Genomic DNA, 18,828 nt, shown 5'->3' with positions numbered 1-18,828 from the left:
TACGGGATAGGAGTGACACAGAGGTGTAAAATTGTGGTGTATAAAAGTGGGGGATGGGAAGCAGCTTCGCTCAAAGTAGAACCAAGACTACATGAGATTCTAAACAAAATTGACGAAAGCTAATTTATTTCCTCGGGCTTAACAATATCTGGTTTCTTGCAACATTTTCCATCGAACAGATATATATGTTGACAGGAAATAGAGTAATAAAAACAAGTCTAGTTTCAGTTAGTCTTGTCTGCCATCATAAACAACTGGCATGGCTGGCATGCCATCAAGTCTAGTTTCAGTTTCCCGGACACTAGTGGCTGCTTCTAAGTTTTGATATAATGGCTGCTTCTAAGTTGCAAGTGACCTGTAAATTAGATTCACATGAGCTTTCTTGTTTTCAAAACGTTCCAAACCAATCTGAGGTTTTTGTTAGCAGCTGGCTGGTATGCATGCAACTGTACCTGAATTGGAGTTCAGCCGCAGTTGTATTGATGAGAGCTATAAGAATGATTAATCCGATGAAACTAGACCACAGTCCCAGTCAGCCTACAGAAAAATAGACCTATCTGTATTGATGAGAGCTATAAGAATGATTAATCCGATGAAACTAGTGGTCCAGTCAGCCTACAGAAAAATAGACCTACCGTAGCTGCCCAGTGCTCAACTCCTCAACCACACATTGAGTTGAGTCCATTCAGACACAGGTAAGATAGCAAAGTCTTAACTGCTATCTTTTTCACTCAAACAGTGATATTCCAGAAACCCTAATTGCAACCTCCTCCTCTCAGAGAAAGACCCATGTGAGTCAAAGCTTTTCTTAACATACTAACATAACTCGAGCAGTAATGTCATGCATGAATATGTCAACATTAAACCTATGGAGGAGCGATTTATGAACTCAACATTGATTTATGAACTCAACATTGGTTACCGTAGGCTAGTACTGGTTCGTTGACATGTTCAGGTAAAGATTACTTCAACTCAAGTACTCAGATCACAGAACCCTAAATGGCATGAAGATAAAATTCATGGAGTTTTAGTAGTAGACTGCGGTGGAAAAGAATTCTTATTTCTAACAAATCCTATTGGAGCATAGGGGAATATGGTTACGATGAGCTTTGCAGAGGACATGGAATGTGTCTGCACCACAATAGGACGGCATACTGCATTGCTTAAAATTTAAAAACAGTCTGTGGTTCCCTTTTGAAGTCAAGTTGCTCATTTTCTGTTCTCCAGGATGTATACATTTTCATGTTCATAGTGTTTTTTAGGCACGATCAATGTAAGAGCTTCACTAATTACATGAATCAACATGGGTTTGTGAAAAGTATTATTAGATATTACATGACACTAAAGGTGTAGGAAAGAGAAACCAAACATCTTTGACAATAATAGTTGGAAATAAGTTTATTTTTCTAAGCTTTGTTAACAGCACAACCCTTAGTTTCTTAGATCAACCCCAAACACTAAACAGAGATATTACAAGAATACAGTGATAAAAATATAAATTACCAAGTTTAGTTTCACTTTCAGTCTTGTTTGCCACTATCCACCGGCGGCGCTGTTGCTGGGATATCAGTGGCTACTCCCATTTTTTCGTGCATGAGCTTTACGTCCTCCCCTACCTACAGAGAAATTAATGACACCCTAGTTTAGTTACACTTCACCAGCTGAACAGAACAAAAGAAACCCTAGGTTAGTTTTACTTCACCAGCTACGAGTAGACTGGAAACTATAAGTTGATCAGCCTTGATCCAGGTAAGATGACGACAAACCAGTTGTGAAACAAGAAAATTACAGAATTGGAGAAACAAAGCAGTCTTATCTTACATTTCATTTTAGGCAATACAGAAGGTTCTAAAATTAGCTGCCAATAAAGGGAGCAACTTCTAATTCAGAGTGGAAATGAAATGCAGAGAGATACAACACCTAAGGTAAAGTAACTTTGATGGCAATGTTGATAAAATTCTCTCTTTAATCAAATAAATATTTGCAATCTTATTCAGCAGTCTCTAGATTCTCTACTTCTATTATCTTTTCTTGTTCCTCAACTGGCTGTTTATCTTATTTGGGTCCAGGTTGATCAAGTTTTGGAAGACCTAGCAAGATACCCAACTACTCATCCAGAAGCAATCACATAGGTATCTTCCCAAAATCCAACTGCTATCTTTTTCTTCAGTCATTAACCCTCTCGGAAGGAAACATGATGGCAAAAGCTTTTTTTTACATTAGTATCAACGTCATGTCTCAAATTGAGATTATCAACATAACAAAGAGAAGGGAACCAAACCAAACACAATAAAGATTGAATCTTTTACTCAATAATTGTAAGCTAAAATTCATGGGTATGTGAACGAAACAGCTTACACAATTCAAAATTTGATTAAAGGTACTTTTCCAATTGAGTAAAACTTACTATCGCATCTTTCTGTGCTGCTGAAGGCTTGTAAGGACAAGCAGGTGGAACTCTTTCTGGTTTCCTGTATTCCCAACCTAAAAGCCTATAAATTCTTGCCTACAACAACCCAAATTAAAACCCCAGATTAAAATTAATCAAAAAGGGGAAATGAAAAGTAAAAACAAAATCAAGAAATTAGATGGGGATCTGTCTTACCATCAAAACATCAAATAGTATTGGTAAGAGGTTAACGATTGGAATGAGAAAAAGTGGTATTAAACAAAATACACAAACCTGCGAAAGAGAATTTAACAAAGATCAGATATCATCAAATTGAAGAAACCAGATTTATGTGTTAGAGAAAGACTTACCATTTTCGCTGGTGTTGTTCTTCTGATCTTAACTGAGTTGAATATTTCGTGGATTGGATACTTGGAATTTTTCGAAACAGAAAGAAAAGAAGCAACAAAAGTCTTTTCGCTGGTTTTCTTTTTTATGTCAAAAACAGAAACCAAACACGACCTGAATACCGTATGTAAAGAGTTAACTACAAATTCAACGCTTTAATTTGAAGGTGACTCGAGATAAGGTTCCCCTTAAATTCTGGGAGATGATTGGTAACATGAGCACAATTTGCTGGGCTTAGGCCAATTCCTATGGCAATGGCCAAATCCATTTTTTTGCTGAGCCATGTGGATGGCCAAACTGGCTTTTCCACTATGGCAAAACACTGGGGGTTAGATAACTAAACGCGCGTGCTTGAGACAAACGCTGGAGTTTAAAGAAAAAGTGCGGGTGTTGAACACACAAACTCAGGCGTTGGACAGACAATCTCTGGCGCTGGTCCTTTCAACGTGAGTTGCTCCTTTCAACGCGGGCGTGAGGTACAAAATCTCCAATGTTCATATCTCCAACGACCATAACTCCAACGTCTATATTTTCAAAACCTATAAATTGGATTAAACTCACTTCATTTCTGTCACACCACTACTACTTCCTTCTTCTAAAAACTCTTCTAAAATCAAAAAAATTGATACAATATGAGCGGTTTTTTAAGAAAAGCGGTCCATAGTGTAACGAAAAAAAGAGATCGAAGAAATGAATCGGCACCGCGGCCTTCCACAAGTGTAGATTTTTCTCAAAATCGGAAAGTAGAGTTTGTTGCGCCGAGTGTCGTTGTTGGTCCATCATTAGTCCAAGGTCATGTGTCGGGCATCAAGATCGGTCTGATAGTTTTTTTATATGAAAGGTGGATTTTCAGACTTAAAGGCTATTTATGACGTTTTACCCCCTCTAGTCCGAGAAAGGGTTGACAGATATCCCTGGCGTGCGCTTTATAATGTGAAGCCTAGAAGACACAATAACAAAATTTCGATAATAGTGGTACAAAGGTGGTGGGCGACGACACACACATTCCATTTCAATGATTTTGAAATTGGTAAGCTTGTTTAACTTAACTTAAGTTATATTTTTTAAATAATTAATCATAGTTGACATTATACTTGTAATAGGAATTACGCCCCTTGATTTGTATTTCATTTGTGGGATCTCAAATGGAATAGGAGAGCCGCCACCGTTCAACCAAGACGAATGGATATCAAATAGTAAATGTGAGACACTTTTCCCATCATTTATGGATTCAGGATTACCTGAAGTTATAAACGATTGAAAGGAAATGGGATTAAATGTTCAGCGTTGAAGTTTTTCCTTAACCAACCAAGAAACCCACAGCATGTAGATGACAATCCCGAAAAAGGATGTTTATCTTATGGGTATTGGGTCAGACGTTATTTCCGAAACTCAACTAATGTTGCTCGTGTTGGTTGTCTTCAAGCGTTAAAAGATCTTGACAAAGCACCAGATTATGACTGGAGATCTGCAATTTTAGGAGAATTGTACTGTGGGCTGGATGATGCGTCTACAGGCGGAGATAACTTTACTGGTTTCTGGGGAATCATAGAGATAAAATCAAAATTATTATTTTCAAATTTAAATAATTTTTATGAGAAAATATTAAGTCAAAATACTAAAACTATGGAGTAATTTGCAGTATTGGTGGTATACCTACTTCTGTGTTGGTAAACCAATCCTTAACGACGATACCCAAAGATTTTCAATGTTGGATATGTACATCTCGACCAACTTAGCGAAGGGAACTGGCAGCGACATCTCGGGTTCCAGTTTTGTTCATAGGTTTCATCAGATGATTCGGAGCCACAACAACGTTGTTGTTCACCCTTACATTGATTTTCCTGAGTATGATGCTGATGTTGGAAGCATAATTCTTGATTATTCTATGCATAGAGTTGTTTTTTACATTCCACCATTGGATAAAGGGGTTTGGTACCTGGGATAAAGACTGCAATACCAAATGCAAGGTATATATGCAATTGCAATTAACCCGCCACAACATATGCAAACATCTGGATAAGATTTTGATCGGCTGAGAAGAACCAATTGGGAGAGGTATGAACTAAATACACAACTGAATATTAGTGAAGAGGATTATGTCAAATGGTACGCGTCGATTTCGCTCCTGTAATTGGGACACATAACACCCACATCTATGGGTTTGATCTCCCAGCGTTATCAGCATGTCCCATGATGCAAATATCGTTCCTAGCCAACCACCTCCAAAAGAGACATGCTTTATGACTTACCCCGCCACAGGTGCAAGTTCTTCACAAGGTGATCCAACCACGATCCCCATTTTTTCCAAGGTATGGAACGCGATTATCCTTACTACAATGTGAATGCCACTGAGAAAGAGTTGAAGAGCCAACTAAACGATTTGCATTGGATGACTCGGCAAATTATGGCTACATACTTGGATGAGTGTCGGAAATGGCACCAGAACACAATGTTTGGATTGAGTCCAAGTGAAAATGATGATGGGCGGCGGTCACAGTCTTCCGATTCCACCAGGAGCAACAAATCAGGGCACGAAAGTGATGATACAGTGGTGGGAGAAACACAAGTACCACAGAGTTCTTCTTCACCACACATGCATACGACACAATACTTCTTCACCACAAACTGTGCATGTATCTCAGCCTCAAGTATTTCGGATAGATCTTAGGCGCATTTCATCATCATTCTCGCCCTACAACCCAAATGATAGCTGCTACAATGTTACACCACCACAACAACAACAACAAACATCTTATATGCTTGGGGGACCGAGTGCACCGAGTGCTTTCCAAGAATCGCCTAATGCTTTCCAATCGCCTAATGTTGGTCAATCATGTCTATCCCCGGGTTTATCAACATATGGAAATTTATTTAATATGTTGGAAAGTGGGAATGTCTCAGGTCTATCCCCAGGTTTTGGAATTCTGGACTCCAGAAAATAAAAATGGGGGAGCTAGCGATGAGCTGCATTAGAGAGATCGTAATTTTTAATTCTGCTACATATGTAATTTTAGTTTTAAAAGTACGGCGATCTTAATTAAATAAAATTACATATGTTTAAAATTAAGCGTTTTACATTAGCTCCACCGAATTACGGCGGACTACATTAGCTTTAAAGTTAAGTGTTTTACATTAGCTACACTGAATTACAACGGACTACATTAGCTTCAAAGAAGGGGTTGAAACTGTTCAACACCTTAAGGATTTCGAAACATTTTTCGAAAGGAAAAGCCACATTTTTCCATCTTCGCCATTCAGCCAAAGATCTTGTTACCATCTCAGCATCAGTTTCACCTCTCAGTCTATATCGATTGGCTTGTATGATTAAATCTACAAACTCACTTTCTTCTTTCTTAATTGTACGAAACGATTTTCTATGTCGCATATAGCACGACGACTCGGATTACGGGTGTCACTGCAGAACCCATCGTGAATAACCTCCCAGAAATTCACCCATGGATAGTTTGCTGAAGCAAGCTGAGTAAATAAAAAAATATAGTTTCTGCAAATATATTCATCTTCTTCTTTAGTATACAGAGCGCACCGACCTAACAAGGGCCGAGACATGTTCAAGAAGTTGAAAAATTTGTTGAAGTTGAAGAATTTTTTTAAGCTCAGAGAAGAGTAAAGAAGATTAGATGAGTGAATGTGAATTTGGAGTTGAAATGAGGAGTATTTATAGAACTCAAAAATTATAGTCGTTAGATAACAAGAGTTTTCAGGCGTCCAGATTCAGTCGTTGACGCTTCTATGAAAAACGGGATGCTGGAAGCACGAGCTCTGGCGCTTTAGTAAAGAACGCGCGCTGGAAGTCGCTCGTCCTATCATCAAACGCTCGCTATGTCCTCCAACTCAATGAACAAACCAACAAATTTGTTGGTTTGAACATCCATTTTTCATGTTTGTTGAGTCCATAGTGGGAGCAAAATGAACAAACATGATGGTTGGTTCATTCCATAGGAATTGCTCTTAAGACTTAGCCTTATGGTGCGGATTAGCAGTCCACATCATCTAGGACTACCTCCTAAGACCATGTTTGTTTGCATATGACTCGCGATCTGAATCTGAGTCAACCCCTGACTCATCGCGAGTTAGATGTCAGATCGTTTGTTTTCAATTTTGAGCCAGATCTGACTCGACCTCTGACTCAGACCTAACCCCTGACTCGGACCCTTTTGAGTCAGGTAACAAAGTACCCCTGAATCATGTGATCAAACCACGGACTCACATTTTTTGAGTCAGTTGAGTTATATCTGACTCAAACAAACATATTGAGTCAGATCTGACCCAAGTCAGGTGATTTTAGTCAGATCCATATGAGTCAGGAGTAAACAAACAAGGTGTAAGTCTTATGGGAGCGTTAAGAGCTTCTCCAATGGTGAACGTGGATGTTTCATATGTGGCATCACTTTTAAGATATCCTCTAGATATAAAATCCTAGATATTAGGAAAAAATAAATTTTATCTCCAACTCATAAAGTTTTATATCCCTCTTTTACTTATTTGTAGGTACATGATTGGTTAAAAATGTTTATGTTTATGTATTCAATGATTTTCATAAGTAAAAGTGTGACTAGGACGGGAAGACATCCTCTAAGTGAATGTCTAAAACTAGAGGTTCACTTAAAGGATGTCTAATTATTTTTTTGCTACATCATCCTCACATCAATGGGTTGGAGATGATTTTTTATAAATATGGTTGTGTATCCTATGTGGATGAAGACTTTTTTCTTCACACACATTCCATTGGAGAAGCTCTAATCTATCAACTAGATTAGCAGTCCACGTCAGCCCAGCGCTGAACCATTCAGCGAAAAGCTGTTTTTTTTTTTTTTGCATTGAACCATTCAGCGCTTCAATCTCGCTGCTAGCTCAACTGCGAGCACTTTCTAGGAGAAAAAACTAGTGTTGACAAATAGACAACACTTTCTTTTGAACTGCAACACTTAACTGCTAATCTAACAGTTCAATCTATCCCATAAGACTTAGTCTAATGTTTTTATTTTTGGTTAGAACATAGAGCTTTGTACAAGAACATTTTCCTAAAATATTAGCTTAAAATTCGTATCCGTTTGGCTTTTATTCACAAAAATAACGTCCAATGTGTGAGATGGTGTGAGAATAAAAGTGTGAGGGGATCCTCCCTCTCAGTTAAAACTTTAAATTCCAAAGAGAAATTCTCAGGGCCGTTGATTTTGTTTTGAGTTACTTGGGTTTTCCCTATTTTTAGTTGCAGTTGTTAAGATCTAGACAACATACACCTCAACAGAACTAATAAGAACTAATCTGATTAAGAGTACATACGCTAATTTATGGTTGCATTATCTTTATAATTTTATATTAAAATAATAATTGTCTAGGTCAATGAAATTTACCTAGCCGATTGTGTTTGTGTCATTAGTGTTAGAGCATCATTCGGTCAAACTCACAAGTGTTGGTGTGTCAATCTTGTTGTCGGTGTTACACAAAACTATATCTTGATTTATAGTAAAGTAAAGCCAGTCTAGAACTAGGATTAAAGCATGATAGTTGAGTATCAGAATTCACCGAATAAACCTTGAAGATTGGAGACTGGTGAACAACGAATACATATGTGAGAACTTCATTAACAAAGGTATGTGGAGACTGATTATCCTATTTACTCACTATTTCTATCATTTTATCTACTGGGACAATGTCGTATGGCTTTACTATAACTAATGAAATGCAAAGAATTTTTTTGAGTTTAAGGTTGTACTTGATTAATCTTGAAACATGAATTCAAGCAACGGACGTTCATAGGACTAATTGCTTTTTGAGGTTGAGAATAATTTATTTTTTAATAAACTATGTCTGCTAAAATATAAATAAAAAAAACATCAAGTAGTACTTATGTTTCACGAACTGATTTTCCAGTTCGCAAACTGCATATAAACTTGTTGTTCCTAGAACTGTGAACTATTGGGTAAGTTCTTGAACACACCGAATTTTTTCTTTGTTCACTAACTAATTTAGCAGTTCGAAAACAGTAAACTTTTGGGTATGTTCTTAAACTCTCTGAAATTGTTCATGTACACAAACTGATCTATCAGTTCACAAAATGTACACTTTTACGACCGTTAATATACACTTCAAATAATTGTACGAAAACTGATTTTTCAATTCACGAACTGGCATGATTTGGGGTGTTATTAAATTTTATTGACGGTTCACAAGCTTTACGGGATTATTTTCGTGGGCTCCTTTTGTGCCCGGTTCTTAAATGATAACTACGTTTGTGCACATTCCTCTTTGTAACTCAAGGAAAACTTCTCATATGCTTACATGGTTTACATTCTTTGGAATTAATATATCTTGAGAAGTTGAGTTTGCTTGGGATCAAAGTAATTTGTAAATATGGAAACTAGTTCATGAACTTGCTTTGTTCTCGAGAAACTGTTTGCTTGAACTTTAAGCAATTTATCCTAATTTATCATTATAAAAAGGACTCTCTGCAACCTAGAATATCAATGCTAGAACCATGTTTCCTAGTTACGGCTAGAGTCATCCTCTAAAGACCTAGGTTTTCTATAGAAATTATATCAGGTTACGAATTTTAAAATCATCACTATGGAATTCGTGAAGCCTGGTCAAACCATATTTTACCTGATAGATCTTTGTTGTCCGGAATATTATCTTGATCGTTGTAGTTTTTGTCTATTGTAAGGTACATATCTTTTGGTATATGACCATTCAATAAATATTGATTAGGGAATAAGATTGATAGAAAATACAAATTGCGCTTCGTCTCAAACTTTGTAAATCCACAAGTTGATTGATATCTAAACTTGTATCGGATGATTTCGTGAGGTATAACCGATTAGGCATCTTTATAATCTTTTGAAGAGAGCAAGTTATCCTAATTATTAGGTTTATTTGATATCTTCTTTCTGCTGAAGATCCTCAAAGTAAACAAATTTCCATTACCTTGATTGAAACATATCTGGAGGAAACCAATAAGCTTCCTTTTAGAGGCAGGAAAGTTTAAGTCTTCACTTCGGCTAAAATAACTCTTAGGCCTGTAAAGGATGTCAGCGATGGGTCAAGTTCATAGGATTTTGCGAGATCCAGGGGACTTAAGAAGCACGACTGAAGCTGAATTTATCAAAGGGTTGATTCGATATTAATTATGTACCAGCCCGAAGTCTGATAGTAGGCGTGTTTGTATCGGCTTAATGCATCGTGGTGATCAAACTGGACGACGTACCGGGATTTTACTACTAGATTGCAGGTTTTCTTGTTAACAAAATTTCTGGTGTCTAGTGTTTTTTCTTTTACCCATTATATTGTTTTTTGTATAATTGAAATATCACAATAAATACGTGATAAACCTAGATAGTTTTTAGCTCAATTGTAAAGATCCTACAAGACTTGTTCTTATCGAATTCGTATATAGACTTTTTCTTGTTGGAAATCAGATCTTGTAACCGTTCGATTATATACTAGGTTGACCTTGATTTACAATCAATAACAAAGATTTTTTATAAAAATATATACCTATTAATTACACAAATATTTGTCTATACATGTTCACGAACCGAAAAGTTGGTGGTATATTAAGTACTTTGTCCTTTTTAATTAAATAATATCGCCCACAACTGTTTAGTTAAGAAAACGAACACACTTTGTTAGGCCATTATCTAAACCTAGTTTTGAACACCACCACCACAAATGGCTATGAGTCATCAATGATAATATAGATAATTATAATAGGTTTCAACTCTTTGGGATATGCATAATCAGTTAGGTTTATGATCGTAACTGTTAGAGCATAGCTCGGTTGAATCCACCAGGCGTTGGTATGTCAAGTTTGGTTGTCATATGTTAGTGAATCAAAACTCATTTTAAGAGTCGCTTGATTATGTACTAGAGTCAACTTCGTATAGGTTAGCTTGAAAGTATTAGGATATGAGACATTACAAGTATTGCGAAGACTTGAACAAGTGAAGAAGTAAGAATCTACAACGACAACATCATCCTTCCACTTGAGGTTAGTGATATTTGACTTGAACTGTTTCACTCCCTAACATATATTTCAAGTCGTGCATATTGAAAACAAAAATGCGAAGCATGAACACTCTAGATAGACATAGTATTAAGGAATACAATACGAGGTTTATTGCTTAACCATTAAACTTTGTAGATAAGACATCGGCATGATCGTTTAAATGCTCTTGTGATTATGTATGGGTATGAGGTGAGGATTTCATCCTAGGAAACAATGTTTTACATGTTTTTTAAGGAAGTAAGTTCATAAACTTGTTTATGAATCGAAAAGGAAATCGCCAGGCGTTATTGGTATTGTTATTCATTGCATATCTTGTGTATGTGTGATTTAGTATAACCGCTCATGACTTGGTTGTGTTCTTGGTAAAACTATTCACAAAGGCCTGACTTATGTATTGGTATGACTTTTATTAGTGAAACCGATCTTAAGTAATCACCTGAGATGGTATGATCGAGTTTGTGATTTGTGTATGACCGAATCTGGTAAAGGGGAACCGATTCTAGTAAGAGGTGAAACACATCACAAAGCGGAACGATCTTTGTATGAGGTGCAACAAGTTTGTAGCAGAAAGGGGAACCGATCCTATGGACATGTGCAACACATATAAGTTAGATACCATATATATGTGGGGAACCGATCCTAGTACCTAGTCAACCGAATTTTGGAAATCTAGTGTGACTATGTACAATACTCACATGGAGGTAGAACCGAAACTTGTTTCGGTAGAACCGTTAAACCCATGATTTGTGATTGAGTGTTCTTGATCAATCACATAGTTTTTGAAAGTCAGATGAACTAATTCTAAACTTGTTTGGAAGTGTGGCAAATCGGTTTCAAGGTTGTAAGTATGAAAGAGGACTTAGAAAGTAAGGATGTCGACACACTTTGAACACAGGCAGTAATGTTTATCTTTAATTGTTCAAAGTTATTCCTTAATAGCTAAAGGAAGAAAATCCCAGGATCGAAACATAAATATGCTAAGAATCTTTTGATTAAGGTCTTAATTTTATTTTAGGAAAATGAGAATTAGTAATGTGCATTTACTAGTTAAAGATTTTCCAAAGAGTTTTTCGGTCATTATTTTGGACAGAGCATTTCCAGGAATTATGGAAACTGAATTTGGAATTATATTGCATATCTTGAGAATATTTTCGGTTTTGGAAATTCCTTGGTGTCCAAACTTCCTTGTATATAAATACTTGAAGTTTGCATTTCTAGCAAAGTAATCCTTCGTGACAACAAACTTCCTGGGTTGTGTTGTTACTGGTGAAACCGCCTATTCGGAGAGGAGAGTAACCTAATTAGGAGAAATCTATTACGACTTCTCAGTTTAAAGTCTTCTTTGGGATTGAGAAGCTTTATTAGTACCGTTGGTGGGAAACTAGATAATTGCGGTTTATCTTGTGTTTTCGATTGATTTGATTGACTAACGGTGGTTGAACTTTGATTGCACCTAGTTTGTTTATGCATGAGAATCTTCTCATCTGATATAAGATTCACTCAAACTAGATCGAAGTTTCGACAGGCATCTTTAGACTGTTGTTAGTGCTAAAGACGATCTTGTGATAATCCATTGTTAGCAGACTCCGTTTTGTGCGTGATTGATCACAAGAGATTCAAGTTGTTGTGTGCAGGCGTTTATTGAAGATCTAAGAAGATCTGAAGACAAAGAAGATATTGAAGATTTCTGATTTGGGGGTCATAATCTTTGGTGTGCACAACACTTGTTTCGGTATAAGAGGATCCAACTATAATCGGTTTATCCTTGTGGTAGATTGGATTGATTATTTGTGTAGATCGGCATCAATACAGTTCTTTGTGATTAAAAGTATTGATTGCAAAATCTTAAAAATTACCTTTGGTAGTTGAATATAATATAGATCTAAGAACCCGACGAAGGAGTTCATTTGAGATAAACAAAAGAGCCTTTGTCGAACTCACATCACTTGGTTGAAGAGAGTTGATACCAAACAGATTTGTTGTTCCTTTATTGTTTGGAATACGAACCAAAGGAATTGTTCCAAGTACGTGACTTATTCATAAGTTGGAGGCGTGGGAATACAGACGGAACTAGGTGAACTATAGGTTTAGTTGGTTGGTTTCAACTATACGAAGTTAGTTTAATTTTGTGTAGCGGCTTAATCCTGAGAGTATTCAATTCTGGACAAGGTCCCGGGGTTTTCTGCATTTGCGGTTTCCTCGTTAAAAAAATCTTGTTGTGTCATTTACTTTTATTTTCCACATTATAATTATTTTATTATAATTAAAGTAAATCACACAAACGTTAATTCCTATTTACTTAATAAGCAATTCTATTGTGTTTGGTTAAGTCCGAACCTTTTTATCAAGTAAACATACTTCGTTGTTGTATTCTCTCGATCTCGTATCCATAGATGATCACACAAGTGTGAACCGATTAGTTGTATTGTCTCGACTCAGTCCATAGACAATCACTTTCGGAGAAAGGACTTATAGGTAGGAAAAGTTTTAGCTTGAGGTATATTTGGGCACCCTCGCCTTTTCAGTAACCAACTGAGTATGTAACTTGAATTATTTTAAAAGAAAATTGGAGTACTAGAAAAGATTACGTTCTTATTTCCTACCTAGACAACCGTAAGTTTGCGTTTCAAAACCTTCACATTGGTTAGGTCGATAGTAACAACCTAGGCGGCTATCAATGACAATCTAGGTTGTTAACTAAAATCTAGCCGGTCATTAAGTTTTTTTATTTTTTTTTCCAATTTATGGATCTTCTAGGGTATTAACTAAAACTTAACAGATTGTTTGTTATACAAAGGATTATATAATAAAGGAGTGATTTTCCCTATACATCGGAATGCGATCATATCTCGTAGCTATGGATCTTCATGGACACTGTTAGAGCATTGCTCGGTCGAACTCGCATGCGTTGCTATCTCAAGCATGTTTGTCAATGTTAGTGATCAAAACTATAAGTCTTGATTTCTAGTCTATTATATCTAAGTCTCAGACCAGGATAGAAAGTGTAGTTGAGCTCAAGGACTTCATGGCGATTCATCATACAAGTAGAAGAACTACTCAAGGAACCGGTGGAACTTCTCGACAAAAAAGTATGTGAAGACTTGAACTTATCTGTCACTCAAAAGTCTATCTACTCTATCTCCTACTTCTTGAGACAAAAATCGTATGTTATATATATAGACTTAGATTATACACATTTGGAATTTCGAGCCGAGTATACCTCGCCTATATATATCTCGAAATATGTGTTGGTAAGCTTTTCGCTTCGACCAAGTTTATCTTTACCTAGTGACGAAAATCATGATATGCTTCAATCACTTTGAAAATTGCTTTGACGAGAAATGGTGTAACAACTGTATAACGTCCTCTAAGAATGTTTCAATGATTGGAATGAGAGTTTAGATTACATAACCAATGATGGACATAAGCATTGTTGTGGAAACACATTTATGTATAAGTCCTATTCCTTGAACCAAAGTTTGCGAACTTTGTTGATCATGAGAAACCGGAAGAATGGCTTATTGCCAAGTCCGCGAACTGCCGAAGTTCTCAAACCCGAGATTTTTGCTGGAGTTGACAAACTACTTGCGTGAGCTAAGTCCGCGAACCGGAGAAGTTTTCATCCCGAAAATTTTCGCTGGAGTTTGTAAACTCTGTCTGGTATCTTAATTTTGCGAACCTAGTCTGCGAACTTGAGAAGGTTATATATCTGAAGATTATTTCTGAACTTAAACTTTAAAAAGACTAAGGAATGTAGTTTGCAAACCGTGGCTATAAAAGTTCATGAACCGATTCAAGTGAATCGAATCATCTTTGCTTCAATTGTGTCTTGTGTAGTCATATAATATTTCCTTGCAATTGAACAACTCTCTAACTAGTTCATTTGAGTCATTTGAACTAGTTATGATGAAGAAGAACATGGTTGATATGAAATGCTCATATGGATAACCTTTTGGTTAACTATTGTTGAACCAACAATGTACACGTTTGGGTACGGTTAACAAACCTAGAAACGTGCAGTTCATTTGTGTATAACAAGCTAAGTTTTCGATCTAACGGTTGAGAAATATTAGATTGAATCTAAATCAGGTTTTCATCTAACGGTGAATATTGATTGCTTTGTTACCAAGGCAATACCCTGATTTGAAAGACTACATAAAGGAGACATCTAGTATTGAGCAAAACTAATCCCCACACCTTACGTGTGATACTAGTTTGTGTACTAGAGTCGATTTTCCTTTAACCTTTGGTTTTCTTCTTCTAAAACCATGTTAACGACTTAAAGACTTCATTGGGATTGTGAAGCCAGACCGATACTACTTTTATCGTAGTTGTGTGCTCTGATCTTGCATCTTCTATCGTACGAGTACAATCAGATTGATTGGCTTGAGATTTGATATCTCCGATAGGAAAGATATAAAAAGCAATCACAAACATATTCGTCTCATTGTTTGTGATTCCACAACATCTTGTTTCGCTACCATATGATTAATACTGTTATGAGGTGATTGATTAATTTAGGTTGTTCTTCAGGAATGTAAGACCGAATTATCAATTGGTTCCTGTTCACCTTGATTATTATCAAAAGACGGAACAAAAACTTTAGGGTTTTTCTTGGGAGACAGATTGATTCTTTGATAGACTTGTCTGTGTGAGATAGATTTGTTTATTGTCAAAGCCTGCGATTTTGGGTCGTAGCAACTCTTAGTTGTGGGTGAAATCATCTAAGGGAATCAAGTGCGCAGTATCCTGCTGGGATCAGAGGCGTAGGGAGTACAACTGTACCTTGGATCAGTGGGAGACTATTTGGGGTTCAACTATAGTCCAGTCATAAGTTAGCTTGGAGTAGGCTAGTGTCTGTAGCGGCTTAATACAGTGTGTGTTCAATCTGGACTAGGTCCCGGGGTTTTTCTGCATTTGCGGTTTCCTCGTTAACAAAATTTCTGGTGTCTGTGTTATTTCGATTTCCGCATTATATTGTTTTATCTTTATAATTGAAATAATACAGGTTGTGTGTTAGATCAATCAATTGGAGAATCCGACCTAACGGTTGTTGGTTGATATTGATTGACACTTGGATATTGGTCTTTGGTAGCATCCAAGTTATTCCTTGTATTTGATTACTACTCGCAGTTTCTGTTTGAGGAAATCAAATCAAGAGAGAGATATAAACTCGTTGATATACTTTTAATTGATTGAGTCATGTTGATTCTCTTAAAAGTATATTCGAGTTTGTCCATACAGAATGCTAAGGGAAATATTGGGTGGTGTTGTTAGACCCCCGCTTTTCAATTGGTATCAGAGCAGGCAAACACGTTTAAGACCTTACAAGTCTGTGTTTGTAGCAATCTGACTCTATGGACAGAGGTGTTATCTCTATTAACGTACCACCAGTCTTCGATGGCTCTAATTACTTATGGTGGAAAATTGTTATGCAAGCTTTTCTTCAAGCACGTGATTTTCAATCATGGGTATATGTTGTTAATGGCTATGATGCTCCCGTTGTGGCAGTTGGAGATGTAAACGTTCCCAAACCTATTGGTGAATACACCCCTGCTGAGATAAATGATGCAAAGTAAAATTCCGACGGTTTGAATGCTATCATACATACCGCTACCCCAAATCTTCAGCACCATGTGTCTAATTGCACTCGGTCTAAAGATGCTTGGGATATCTTAGAAACCGTATTCGAAGGTAACTCCAGTGAAAAGAAATCTAGGCTTCAAAACCTTAATTCCGATTGGGAGAACCTTCGTATAGCAGATGAAGATATGTTTGATGAGTTTAATCACAAAGTATCTGAGATTGTTGATGCATCGTTTGCATTGGGTAAGATTATTCCTGAAAAGGACATTGTGATGAAAATTCTCAGATCGCTGCCATCTAGATACGAGTCTAAGAAGCATGTCATCGTTGAGGGAAATAACCTTGATAATTTTTCCAGAAATATATTGGTTGGAAAGCTAAAGATATTTGATCATGAGCATACATCCAAAATCGGAAAGAATGTTGCCTTTAAAGCACAGAGGAACACTAAATTACTTGATAAAAGTAAAAGTGTTTATGTCTCTGAAGATGATCAGTCTGAGGATGATTTTTCGGATGAAGATATTGACAAATCAGTCTCCTTGATCACAAGACAGTTTAGGGATCTTCTATTGAAGAGAAGTAAACGGTTTTCAAGAGATAAACCTAGGTCGTCAGATAAACCTCACAATCGCGTCCCTCCTAAAAACAGGGATGCTGATGAGGCTGATGACGAGGATATGCCACAGTGCTTTAAGTGTAAAGGTTTTGGTCATTTTGCAAACGAGTGATCAAATCGTAGAAAATACACTAGGAACAAAGGTCTTGTTGTAACACTTGATGAGATGTCTGAGATCTATGATTCTGATGAAGACAGGAAATCAAGTGTTGGTCTTCTATGTGAAAACATTGATTTTGATAATTGTAGCAATACATATATCAACCTTGATGGTTTCGGTGAAGAGGAGAATCCAATCAAGCTGAAAGAATCAATTGACCCATCCTTTGGAAACGCTGGTTTTAATGTTTCAGGATCCACTATGTGTCTAGTTGCGTTCACAGCACAGATGCCTGAATACTATCTGAGTTTGACGTGCTCATTTTGTTCTCAGAAGGGTCATGAACTATCAAGATTTTACAAGTACAAGCATCAAGTGAAGCGCACCAACAAACTTCAACAAAGAGCAAATCGATTGGCAAGAAAGCTTAAACTTTCCCAGAAGACTGTTGAGGTATGTAGGATTTTATCTTCGTCTAAGAAGTTGGTTTCCAAAGACAAAATTAGACCATTAGAGAAGAAGGTTTGGTCAAATCGTTTTGATAGACAGAATTCAGAGGGTTCCTCTCAAGAGGAAAATGGTGGACAAATTGTTGTTCACCACAACACAAATTAATTGTGTTGTTTGGTAAATCTTGTCTCATGTGCCTGATCAAAAGAGATGAGATTGTGTACTGCTCAGGCTTCAGGAAAATTTTTTTTTCTTAGGTTTGTGTTTCTTGTCTATCAAATAAAGTAAAGGGTTATTATCAACAATTCTAATCTTTATGGGGTTTAAAATTGGGGGTCCACGAACCTGTGTAAAAGGTTGCGAACCCTACATTCCTTTTTCCTCTCTGATATCCTTTATATCTTAAGACTGCTTGTTGAGATTGTGAATTCCACTCACAAAAACCAGTTGTTTATAATTGTTCTCCAAGCATCATCTCTTTGGATGGAAAATATGTCAACATGATTGTTAAGCCATCAAACAAGGAAAAAGAAAAATCTCCAGTAACTCCTTCCCTGAAAAGAAAAAGGAGAAATACAAGAAATCCAAGGGTTGTCCCTTATAACTCTCAGAAGTTTTCCGATGTTCTTGATGAGTTGAAGGAAGTAAGAAAGGAGATTAGTGAAATAAAGGCTTGTGTTTTAAGATCTTTGGAAATTCAGAAATCCCTGGTTCGACATCATCAGCCAAGACGGTTTGTTGGTATTGACTCCTTCCTCCACGAACCTTATATTCCAATGGCTATTGACGAAAAGGAGTTCGTTAATGATAAATAATTTCTCAAAGACATTGTTTCCTAGTATGTCTTCTTTTTGGTTTAGTTGGAAGAATAACTAGTGCTTTGAATATAAATGATTGTGACTACACATAGCTATTATTTTTCATCTTCTTGTATTATTTTTTTAGGTTTATTGGTTTTAAATTCTAAGAATATTTGGAGGATGATGTTTTTGAGTATTAATCTTTATGATTTGTTATATTGCAACTTGTTATGGGATATGTATGTTTGCGTCCGTGAACTTGAAGGTCCCATACTTTGCCAAAAGTAAAGTCGTTCGCGTTCGGTATTCACGTACTGGTAAAAGGATGAATGGAATTTTGACAAATACAAAAGTTAAGCCTATATTTTCAATTATGTTGATGGAAGATAGGTTAAAATCTTTTGTTTTCAAGGATTATGTCTATTATTGTTGTTATGCAAATAATTT

The 18,828-nt window shown here is 36.5% G+C and overlaps 1 protein-coding gene and 1 long non-coding RNA gene across 2 annotated transcripts; both read right to left on the bottom strand.

Annotated features, from left to right (window-relative positions):
• Positions 1-109: 109 nt before the first annotated feature.
• LOC113309436 lies at positions 110-520 on the bottom strand. Its single transcript, XR_003340599.1, has 2 exons — positions 453-520; positions 110-355 (listed from the first exon to the last, which is right to left on the bottom strand). It is a non-coding gene; the product is annotated as an uncharacterized LOC113309436 (long non-coding RNA).
• A 734-nt stretch (positions 521-1,254) lies between these two features.
• On the bottom strand, positions 1,255-2,927 carry LOC113309096. Its single transcript, XM_026557524.1, has 4 exons — positions 2,761-2,927; positions 2,606-2,683; positions 2,408-2,506; positions 1,255-1,616 (listed from the first exon to the last, which is right to left on the bottom strand). Exons 1-4 carry the CDS (start codon positions 2,761-2,763, stop codon positions 1,521-1,523), a joined length of 276 nt encoding a protein of 91 aa, XP_026413309.1. The 5' UTR covers positions 2,764-2,927; the 3' UTR covers positions 1,255-1,520.
• Positions 2,928-18,828: the final 15,901 nt, after the last annotated feature.

This window comes from Papaver somniferum, chromosome 9 (genome assembly GCF_003573695.1).
Source record: "Papaver somniferum cultivar HN1 chromosome 9, ASM357369v1, whole genome shotgun sequence".
NCBI classification, from domain to species: Eukaryota; Viridiplantae; Streptophyta; class Magnoliopsida; order Ranunculales; family Papaveraceae; genus Papaver; species Papaver somniferum.
The sequence above is the reverse complement of the archived record's forward strand: the minus strand, read 5'-3'. Positions and strand labels throughout refer to the sequence as shown.